At 31.2% G+C, this 12,061-nt stretch overlaps 1 protein-coding gene across 2 annotated transcripts; it reads right to left on the reverse strand.

Annotated features, from left to right (window-relative positions):
• Window positions 1–6,565, reverse strand: LOC8287490 (protein DA1-related 2). Of its 2 annotated transcripts, none has more exons than XM_025158267.2 (12): window positions 5,473–6,565; window positions 4,712–4,869; window positions 3,611–3,695; window positions 3,409–3,523; window positions 2,513–2,633; window positions 2,244–2,327; window positions 1,575–1,694; window positions 1,241–1,453; window positions 1,098–1,160; window positions 860–978; window positions 698–756; window positions 1–615 (listed from the first exon to the last, which is right to left on the reverse strand). In XM_025158267.2, the coding sequence occupies exons 1-12, from the start codon at window positions 5,540–5,542 to the stop codon at window positions 302–304; spliced, it is 1,521 nt and encodes a 506-aa protein (XP_025014035.1). In that variant the 5' UTR covers window positions 5,543–6,565; the 3' UTR covers window positions 1–301. The 2 variants fall into 2 exon arrangements, with proteins under 2 accessions (XP_025014035.1, XP_002524242.1); XM_002524196.4 differs by having other exon boundaries at window positions 4,712–4,845; window positions 5,473–6,563.
• Between the last annotated feature and the right edge of the window lie 5,496 nt (window positions 6,566–12,061).

Genomic DNA, 12,061 nt, shown 5'->3' on the forward strand with positions numbered 1-12,061 from the left:
TCCCAAATTAATGAATCATAACTTATTAATCAGTATGGCTAGGGCATGAGAATTACAGCTAAAATAGAACTGAACTAAATGAACCTCTCTCAATAGATTAAATTATAACAGAACACAGTCATTACATTTTATTAAACTTGAGCAGCCATTTTTTGGACATGTGTGATATAGAAGAACCCTGAAGAAAATTAAGGGTACCCTGCCCAAACTTCTGCAACGAGCTCAATCCTTTGGAGGAGCAAAATAATATATCAAATGGGATTAAGGTAGAGATGTAAGCAGCATGTAACCTTTGTTAGTATTATAATGGGAAATGCCCTGTAAGCCGGATATGATCCAAAGTTCTGCGTAAACCATACTTATTCACAGCAGCATTTGCAGCCCTGAACCCTCCCCCATAAGCTGGGGATGCATCATTGGCTATTTGATGCATGAAAAACTCGCCCAGTTTATTTTCAGCATTGGATTTCCCTCCTTTCTTTGAAGAGCTGGAAGAGGAGGAAGCTGCTGAGGTAGATGGCATGCCTTTAGAGGGTAGCACTTCTGATTCAAGCCACATGTATGAGAGCACTTGACAGATACCTTCCTCTACCTCAGGATTGAGATTACGATAACCTGCATTGACGGAAGGAAAAAATGAGAGTGTAATTTGGCAAAACTCTTCCCAGGAGAACATTCAGATGTGCATTTATTCTACCTTTAAGGCGCAACCACCCATGCATCAGCTCATGGGCAAGGATTGCACCAGTTAGTAGTCTGCATCCAACAAAGAGATCAATAAATGCGACTTTCCCAAATGGATGGAGTTCAGCATGTTGCAGATTTGTGTTGAAATTCTGTACAGATAGATCTAATTTACCTTGGAAGACCATAAAGTACAAGAATAGCTGTAACCTCACAACTTTTCCTAGTCAGCTTTTGTGGTTGGGTTCTAATTCCAACTAGCCTGTTGCCACCAATTCTTGGCCTCCTCTGTATCTGGAAAAAATCAAAGAGAAAAGGCAGACAAAGCAACATGTTATCAATTTGGTTCCCTCATTCGTAATCCACCAAGTTAGTAAAACAAAATCAAATGGCACACTTGTCTGATATCATACACTGGTAACAGTCTGCTCTTCTGAAAGGCATAGACCCCTTGTCTCAGGCATGTGATGGTACCCCTGAAAAGCACCATAACCGAATAAGAGAAATTTCAGGAAACATAAGCCTCAAGGAATCTAGCAAGAGATTCATTCATTACATTTTTCTCCCCTACAATAGCTTCGTTAAGCGCTTGTCTTTCAACTAGAAGCATGGGAATTTGCTGATCCAGTTTCATATTCATTCCTTCGTAATAGTCCCTGATGGAATGGTAAAGCGGTTGGCAGTCACCAGTGTCCATTATAGCAGATTCCATGCATTCTAAGCATAGGCTTCGCCCATCGCCCAAGGAATAGTATCTTGTATTCCAAGACTTCAGGAAAGTAAAGAAGAAAAAGAAAATGATAAAAAACATTATGAGTAGATGAAGACGATTTGAAAGGGATAACTCTGTTGGATCAAACAGACATATTGTGCTAGATTAGGTAAAATACCTCCAGGCGTTCACAACTACAGCATCGAGCTGTACTATCATGCTCATGTGATGGACAGTACTTCTGGGACCAAAATGGATGGCATCTGTATTCGATCAAACCAGCATCATTTGTTGGAATCTGAGATTTTGTGAAATGAAGAGTCAAGATACTAATATGACACATTTGTAATTCACATAGACAGCAACCAATTTGCAAATTATGGATAAACTCCTAGATCAAGCATAATGGTGGCATATGATAATGCCTGCATAGAACAAGCAGTCTCCATGCTTTTTACCTATTGATATAAATCTATAGCAGTAATTAAGATCAAAACATTATTGTGTCTGACCAAACTCAAGCTTGTTGCACAGTTTCTTATTGAATATCAAGTATAGGCATTTCAAGATTTTTCAGCTGATTCAGAATTGACTCAAAAAAGTAAGAACAGTGGCTAAGAGTCTGCTCACAAGAGCCAATTAGGTAGAAAAATCAACTTCAATGGAAAGGCACCAAAGTCGTATATCTGATTGCATGACTTTAGTAGAAAGAAAAAGAAAAAAAAGAAAATCATATACATCATAAAATTTCGGAAAGTGGCATGTCTTCTTAGTTGACAACTGAAAACCTTTTAATGGAATAAAGTAAATAAGTAAACGAATCATGTAAAACTTTTTCTTTTCTTACATATTGATGGCAGACTTCACATTTGGGATGAGTCAACTCTTTGAAACAAGTCTTGTGATATGGATCTCTACCTGACAAAGAAAACTTGGATCAACAGAAAAGAGAAAATTAAGTTAAGAGGTAGATCAAACAAAAGTCTAAGATCTTTAATAGGATTTGCTTGCTTTGATGTGCAACTCCCATACACATTAACTCACTTGATGAAGTGACCAATATGATAAAATAGATTTGAAATTAAGATATTTATGAATCTAAGAGGATTAAGCTACCTCATTCTCAGTAATTGGATAACCACATGAGGAACAACGAAAGCAATCTGGATGAAAAAATTTTCCCATGCATCCCAAATAATTGCCATAACCAATGTCACCATGGCAGCCACCACATAATCTGCAAGGTGCAGGCAAAACTTTCAAGACCAGTTAAGTTCAAGATTGGAACATAAAAACTGGTGATTCCTTTTTCTTCATTTTCCCTTCTACAAGATTTTGTTCTGTTTAGTTTATATGAGTAACACAATACAGAAGACGTAATGCATAAAGGATTTTCAAAACAAATGTAAATTGGGAGTTACAAGCAGCCATACAACTTAGATAAATCTTATCTTAATTCAGAAACAAGAATTTGACAGTGTAGCACAATTTGGCCTAGTTGACCGATAAAAGTTATAGGATCAGCTTCCTACTGGTGCTCAGAGCGGAGAAGTGATTGCCAAATATCTTTAAATCAGAAAAATACAAGTGAATTTTCTTGAGTTTCTTATATGCATAAGTTTTTTTTTTAGTCCTGTCAGGTTTGCAAATTTAAATTTCACTCAAAGACCGTGTTCAGACATGATGTACTTGCTAAATATACATTACCACATTAAGTAAATTGAGGATTTAGTCTTGACCTGAATAAAAATTAGCATAACTCTATTACCCACAAATACTTCATTGACAACCAGTATCATCACCATTATTCTTAATGTAATGAGAAGATCATTAATGGTCATTAACCATGACAGCAATAACATTTTAATTAACCTTGACTTGCCAACAACATGATTAATTTATTCACCCTGCTACAAGCCAGAATTCAACACCTCAATATTGACTCCATTTCAAGGAAATGATTTTGCAGAAAGAACCGCATATTCATATCCAAATATGGTTCAAATTCTTACCTATAACCCCTCTGATAATATTGTGGAGGGGCATAAGGAGGATATCCAGACGGATTAAGGCTATCCTGAAGTGCCCTAGCTAGTTCTTCATCATTATCTGTTCGCCATCTATATCCTGGAAAGGGGGCAATGTTCAGTACAGGTCCAAAGAAATGCGAGTTTTGAGGGGAAAAAAAAGAAGGCCTGATTGGGAATGAAATACCTGGTCTTTTCCAATCTTCAGCTAGAGAAAGAGCCATTGCATGATCTGATTCCTCCTTCTCCTTACCAGGTCTAGTGTGCTCATCCTGACAACAATGATTGAGCTAATTAATCTTTTTCCTTCCCTTGGAATCTTCTTTACGCAATTAATATGTACAAAATTCCTAGAGCAATTGAATGAAATTTTTTTTACAGATATGGTTAGTACATGTTAGCGGCGAGGGGACTATGTGGACACCACACTTTACTAGGGATCCACAAGGGACCGCAGTATGAATTAGACTTCTTCCTTTCAGCATGTTCCCCTTTATTTACAACCACAAATTAGACGAAGATAATTGAATTAACCTATAGACATTATTAAGCATGTATTACTTCTTAAACTGCTTATTTATCGTTTGAGCACAATCAACAGAGCATTGTCATCTAATTTTAGACAATGCAAACACGTCCATACTGATAGGAACAAAGCCATATCATATACCTAACACAAAAATCAAGTTAAGAGGCAGGTTTTATTGAAAACGAGTATAATCTTTATTAATCAATCCAAAAATGCCATTATCCATTTTTTTTTTACCTCCTCAGCATGTGGAGATGACAACCATAATCTAACTTTTTAATTGGTTAACCCAAAGTGCATAAATTCCAAAGAAAGGAAAGACTTAAATAAGCCAAGTGGCTTGCACATGATTTAAAGTTTTAGTCTGGCATATATAAATAAGCATCACCCTTGGTAAAGAATCAGTAATATAATAACTTATATTGCAAAAGCCTTATCCTGAGTGATGCAACAGTAACATGCCCTTTAAAAGGCTAAAATGGTAAGTAGCAAGAATTAAAGAAATAGAAAGAATTTATCAAAATTAGAGCACAAATATCTAAAACAATTTCAAAAGCAAATGTTTGGACACAGATTTGCCATTAAATTTTACAAGTTGCAGAAGAATCTAAAAACCAACTTTTGAAACTCTTTTTAACTACTTAAAAGTACCAAATTATGGATCAAAATGAGTACATACATATATATATACATGACCATATACGTACATGGTAATTTAATGATGACAAATATTTGTGCAATTAAAATGACATAAATTACCAAAGATCTAGCCGGAGCACGCCAGCTGACCATGTTTTCCTCCCCAAGGAGCTGTGGATGACGGCTGCCGCCGCCACGAGTAGGCCCACCTTTGAAAAGCTTGCTTAGCCATTTCATGAACCGAGATTTTCTCTCTGCGTACGAAGAAACAAAATCCCCTGCTTAACATCGAAGTTCCAAAACAAACCCCCCCCCAACCCACATACCACAAACAAAGACCAATCCAGTCGTATCAATAATCAGAAAGAGTAAAAAAAACAAATAAATAACCATAAAAATGAATTTAAAAAATGCAAATTTATTAACTTAGCAAATGAAAATTTTTATGTTAAGTTGTGTTTCTTTATATATATTAGAAACTAAATATAAATATCTTTTAAGAAAAAAAAAAAGAAGCTAAACATAAATATAAAGGAAAACCCAAAATCCAAATTTACAAGTACAAATATATAATAGGAAAAGAACTCTGTAAGTCCAAATTAGAAGTGCAATTCAACAAACATCTCATAAACATAAGAACAAAGAAAACCCAATTTTAAACTTTAGAAGTACAACTTAAGAAACAAATTACCAAACAAGTTTTAGGCAAAAACAAGAAATAAAAGAAAAGAAAATGATAATTATATACCAAAATCCAGATTTAGAAATACAAATTCAAGAAGCATTTCACAAATATAGTTACAAAGAAAACCCAGAATCCAAACTTAGAAATACAAGCTCATAACAGTAACTAGAAAAGAATGAAAAGAAAATAATCGTACCATAAATACAAGGATTAGAGATATGGTTGACACCTGAAGAAGAAGAAGAAGAGGAGGATGGAGGAGCCATAAGAAAGAATCAAAGAAAGCAATTTGATCAAAAACGAAACCAAGAAAACGAAAACGATAGAAAGAAAGAGAGAGAGAAAAAGAAAGCAAGAAAGGAATTAAGAGAATGAAAGAAAAGTGAGAGAAGAGAAGAGAAGATGAGACGAGGGAACAACGCAATAGGAACATTGTTTGATTAAAAAGGGGGAATGAATAAAAAAGAAAAACAAAAAAAAAAAAAACATACACACACAAAAAGGAATCTGTAAGAGAAGAGAAAGAAAGAGATTCTTGGCTTGAGAAAGGAAGATAAAGAGAAAAAAAAAAAAAGAAAGCTTTAAGAGTGATCGTTAAAAAGATGTTAAACCAAAAAATAAAATAAAATAAAAATTGTAGAATGTGGGAATCTTTGCTGAGGCGGAGAATATTTGAAGTGACGATGGATGTTGCAGAATCGATTTAGAGAGACAGAGACCGAAAGACAACATTTCTTCTCTTCTTTTTTTCCTTTTGAGCATGAATGTGTTGGATTGGAGCTGGAGCAGAATTTTCTTTCTTTTCTTCTTTTTTGTTTTTCTAAGAAAAAGTCTCAGACTCCCACATCCAAGAATTTCCATTTTTCGAAAGTGAAAAACACCGCCAAATTATTCACAGATAACTCTTTAATTTATTTTCCAAGCTCGAAATTTCTTTAGTTAAAACTCATTTTATAATCTGCAGACTTTCTTTTTATTATTTCTTTTCCAGTTTTGAATGTATTCTGTTTTCTGTTTTCTGTTTGTTTGGCTTTCCTTTTTTCTTTTTTCTTTTTTTCTCTTTTTATCTGTTAGCTTTTGAATTAGAATTTTTGCCGGGTAAATGATGGATCGAGTGTCTGAAATGCACACGTGGCATTCCCTTAAACTACGAAAGTGCCCAATGTAAAGTCTTTTGTTTTTGCTTTGGTGGGCCTTCATTTATAAGTCAATCATAAGGTATATCTAGTTTGTTAGTCCTAATTTTTTTTTTTTCTTTTTTTTTTTCCTTTTGGTGATATTTTAATTTGATTTGGATTGGATTCAGAAAAAAAAAGAAAAGAACTAAAGATGTATTTGGGGATAAAAACATGTAAGAGCTTTTTGAACAATTCATTATATGAACAGTTTTATAATGATTAATTTACTTCAAGCATTTTTATTTCGTTTTATAAATATTTAATTTTATTATTATATTATTTTTTTCATGAGTTATTGTACCAATTATTCTTAGAAGAATAAATAGAAGATCAACTAGACAAGGATATATAGGAGGTAGCATTATTCTAGGTCAAATATCAATTTAATATGCGATATGATTTAAATTTACCCACTTTGCCAAAAATTGTCCCACAAGTTTTTTCTTTTGAAAATGATTTGAGCATTAAAAAAAAAAAAACTCCAACTTATTAAATTAAAGATTTTATTATTTTTTCTTTTTTTGCATCAAGTTTTGCATTGTGCAAGCTAAACACAAGGGAATGTAGCATGTTGCAGGATGAACATGACAGGGACAAGATGAGGTATAGTGGAGGGTTTTTTCTATTATTATCTTAACTTACAAAGATAACAGTGGTCCAAGTTTCAGCTGTTAAGAGAGAGAGACAGCAATTAGCAAGAATTTCAAATTTTTATTTCTTTACTTATTTTTACAGAACTCCTTTTTATTTTCATTCTTATGCATTGCCATGGTGTTTACAATGAGGCAAAAGAAGAAGAAAAAAAAAATGGAAAGAATCAATTCGGGAGCATACAACAAAGTAAACTTATTCAGGAGTGTAAAACTTCATTTTGGTTTTCCACCCGACAAATATACCAATAATATGCAGATTCACTGAGTAGGCAGCCAAGTGGTATAAGCTTCAGTAATTAGCAAACTTCAAAAGGAATATACCCATATAAAGATGAATTCACTGCATTGGCAACCCTAATATCACTTTCATTAGCTAATTACAGTATCTTTACATGTTTTATTATGTGCTAAACTGAATTCACTTTATTAATATATATCCAGCTGCAAGCTTTCCTTCATAACAAAGACTGCTATTCATTTTCAAATAATAAACTTCTACCGACTATCTAACTAGCTCAATCTATAAGATTTTAGTTAAAAGTATATAAATATAGTAATGAACTATAAATGTTGGACATTGCAGGAATAATCATGTCAAATTTCTTAGAATGATCAAACTAGATAAAAATCACTCCAATTTGTTAATTATGGAGCAGAGGGCATAAAATCTTAAAAGCAAGATTTAGACATAATCTAACAGACAATTATCAGTACCCTTATTCTCAAGAAAAAACTTACAGCAGAGAATTTCGGCTGCAGCAGTATAAGCTTCAAGAGCAAGGTCAACAAAGATTCTATTACATACACACATCTCCATCAGGGCCGCCCTAATATCATCGCTTTCAGCAGTCTGAAACATTCTTATTTACACTTTCTTGTAAGTCAGGTTTTATATATATATATATATATACTTGCTTTTCATGGGAAGAATTTGGTGTAGTCATAGTAATGGTTGATGCCAAACTTGACCTCTCAGTGGCATAAATCAACAGTCTATTTTAAAAGAAAGTTTATTGAATTCACCTGATCTGACATTTGCCTTCTTATGAAACTACATTATTTATTTTATTCATTTTTTTTTTCTAAACAAAGATAATCATATATTAATTCAATTATGCTCTTACAAAGTTATAGTTGCCTTCTTATAATTGCCTTAAATTTCACAAGTTTTGGATTTCAACTAAGTTGTAAGTTTTGATTATAAAAGTGTTTCTTTCTTTTTTAATCTTAAAAAAGAAAGGTTTGCTTTAAGCAATTAACAACAAACCAGAAACTTTAAGCTCGTGGATTAAAGGTTTCATAGAAGAATAATCCAGATAATCTCCTAAAAAATATTAAATAACAACCAAAAAAGAAAACTGTCAAATTATTTATCTAGAGAACCACAGAATAATAAAAGAAGTGAACTTTATTATCTCTGTCAAGGATATAAGAATATGGTTAGTTTCAATAACAAAGAAAATGGCTTGTGAACCTGTAAAAGAAAGATTATATGAAACTTTATGCATATGCCTTGAATGCTGCATGTTACAAAGCATAGACGAGCTAATTGAGAAAAGCTCATGGGTCTGATAACTATGCTAATTCTCATCATGGGTTTTTGCAGATGGATTTGATCCATTAACAATGTTACTTTCTTGCCGGCTGAAATTTATTGGAAGTCACTGTCACATTACTAGCTATTAATCAAGGGGGATTTTAAATAATTACTCTGATGGCATAACACATAAATTTACCCTTAAATTTATCTCACTATTTACCAATTTATACGTCCCTAGTCATGTTCACCTTATGTTCCTCTGTCTACTTAATTATGAAATCTGTTGTGGTTTCTCTTTTGGTATATATTATTTCATTTTTCTAAGGTGTTGTTGGTGTACCATGCAGAAAAAATCAATATTATCCTAGGCCACCATGATCTTTCTTAAAAAGGCAAAAACCTGAGGCGCTGCAAATTATAGAAAATGAAAATGGGCCCATAGATTTCAAATTTACAGGTTCTTGCCGTGTGTACTGCAATTGCATACTTGACATAGAGTAACGCAACAGAACCCAGCCACAGACATCAAAAATCATTCAAACTACAAAGAGATGGGCAAACAGTAGCTTTTCAGGCAAAATACCAATGGAGTATCTTGCAGGTAACCCAATGTCCGATTCAAGGAGGTTAGCCCAAAGCCACGTACTACACCACAAAAAGGAAACCATGTTAACAAATCAAATTCAGCAATAAGGTTTGATAAGTGGAAACTGTCTGAAATTATCTGTAGAATTATGAAATTTACGAATTCGACTTCCACACCAAGCGTAAAAGCTGAAAGAAAACGCACCAAATCGCCCTTCTTGACCAAATAGAAAGTGCCAATAATGTTATCTTGTTCTTGGTATACATGAAGTTTCTTAGCTCTTTCCTTGAAGTTTCAAACCTCCTGTTAAGTCATATTTTTCTTCAAGAAGGAAAAGGAAAATGGCAATAAGAATTTAGTGTATCAAACAATGGTTACTTCTGCTAGTGGAACATCACCATCATGAGCTGTTGCAACTTTTCAATCTCCAAAGACCTAAAATATTAAATGGTCCCTTGCACTTTCTCTACTTCCGATACTCTTTGTTTGGTACAAAAATACAAGCAAGCTAATCTTGCACCACATACATGGAAAACCCATGTGCAGTTTAAGATAATCATCAAATCAAGATCGCCATTTGCCATTCTGAGCTAGCAGACACCGATTGGTCAAAATGTCGTTTTATAAATTCTGCCATCCTTTCCTCCTTTAATGATTTTAATAATTGATATGTTAAAAGAGTTAATATTGTTCCTTCTATTCGTCGGACTTCTTTTCTTTTCTTTAAACATGAATCATATTCATATGACATACTCGAATTCGATAATTTTTTAATTTTTACAAGTGATAAAATTATGATGCTATGTAATTAGTATACAAATAAAAATAATTAATATGAAAATTACTTATAAAATTCTCCATAAAATTAAAATAACGAGTCATATACTCGAGTATTGTGTGAGATATTATTATTAATTTAATTATAAATTAATTTTTAATATACACTAAATTATCACAAGTTCATGATTTAGCTGCTTTTTCTTTATTCAAATTTTATAAAATGAAAATTCATATAAGAAATAATAATAACTTGGAATATATTAATAATAAACTCATTAATTTAATAGAATATTTGATACTTTTAATTAATAATTTATTCTCTATTATTTTATTATATACAAAAAAATTGTAAACAAATATTATTTTACGGTGCATGGTGTGTACTAAGAATATTAATTTTATAAAGCAAGATTAAAATATCTTTAAATTATGGAAAGTTTATATTTTCAAATTGTAATAAAATCACATAAAATACCAAAGTTGAAAACTATTTCTGAAAATTGTCTTGTGACCATGTGGGCTCGATGGTCATAAGAGGTCATCAAAGTTAATTATCAGTAATTAAAATACTAACTAATATATATCTAGCTAATTTATATATAATCTTTTTCATAAACATGTAAAAAATTTAAAATTAACTTTATGTTTCCATCAATTAAAATTTTGGATGTAACAAATACATAAAAAATGGAAAATAAATTTCACAAAACAAGCGAGGCTAAAGAACTATCTATAGCTATTTAACTAACTCATGTATAACATATACATGAATTAACTATTTAATTTTGATTAAGAAGTTCATTTCTATTTTTATGGAGTATGATGGATATATAGGTTGCAAAAAATACATTTAAACTTATAATTTTATAAACTCATGCGACATAAATATATTTATTTGACATTTAAGTTAAATGAAGGTCAAAATTATGAAAATTTAAGTTGGTTTTCTCAAAAAATTTCTTTAAATATCATATTGTTTTTTCTTGGCTTAATTAGTTAGTGTTTTGAGTTCATTGCAATTGAAAATACTTTCAATTAGATGTGTTTTAGGACTCATCTTTAAGAGTGTACGAAGAAACCGATTGAATCAAAAACTGAAATGCAATCCAGTTAAATTTGAAGAAACAAATATTGAACAGATTCTATAATTTGATTTCTGTTTTTATTTTTCTATTTCTCAAGCTTTTTTTTTTAATTTTTTATTTTCAAATATCAACATTTTTTTTAAATTAATCTTCAATTTTTTTTATATATTTAAAATTTCAATTATTATTATCCATTATATAACTATCTTATCTTTCTATTATTTTATTTCAATTTTTTTCTCACTATTGGAATGGGCTTTTATCACATAGTTGCTGAAAAAAGAACTTATTTGATTCAAAATAAAGTTATATGTCTCACCAGAAAAGTAATATGTGTATACATATTACAGTTTATATTTGTTATTCTTTTAACAATATTATTATTATTATTATTATTATTATTATTATTATTATTATTATTGTTGTTGTTGTTGTTGTTGTTATTGTTGTTGTGGTTGTTGATGATATTAGTTGTTATATTATTAAAAAATATTATTGTAAAATTGATTAAAATAAAAATAATGGATGTGATGATAAAAAAATAAATTAAAAAATTAGTACCATTTGAATATAAGTGGTAAAATTTTAATATTTAGAAAATAATTTATCTAAAATTAAGCGTGACGTTAAGTAAGTAGAATGTTGATTTGAAACTCTACCTTTTACATCATAAAAAATTGAAAATGAGTACCGTTGCTTATAATAAAAATTAAAATTACGGTATCAAGGATAGAAAAAAAAAATTATAGATGCCAATTGGATATAAATGGCAAAGCTTTGAAACTAAGAGATTAATTTATCAAAAATAAAATAACAAAGTTGAAAACTATTTTTGAAAATTGTCTTGTGACCATATCGGCTTGATGGTCATAGGAGGTCATCAGAATTAATTATCAATAATTAAAATATTAACTAATATATATCTAGTTAATTTCTATATAATTCTTTTTCATAAATATGTGA

Source organism: Ricinus communis, chromosome 6, assembly GCF_019578655.1.
Source record: "Ricinus communis isolate WT05 ecotype wild-type chromosome 6, ASM1957865v1, whole genome shotgun sequence".
Taxonomy (NCBI): Eukaryota; Viridiplantae; Streptophyta; class Magnoliopsida; order Malpighiales; family Euphorbiaceae; genus Ricinus; species Ricinus communis.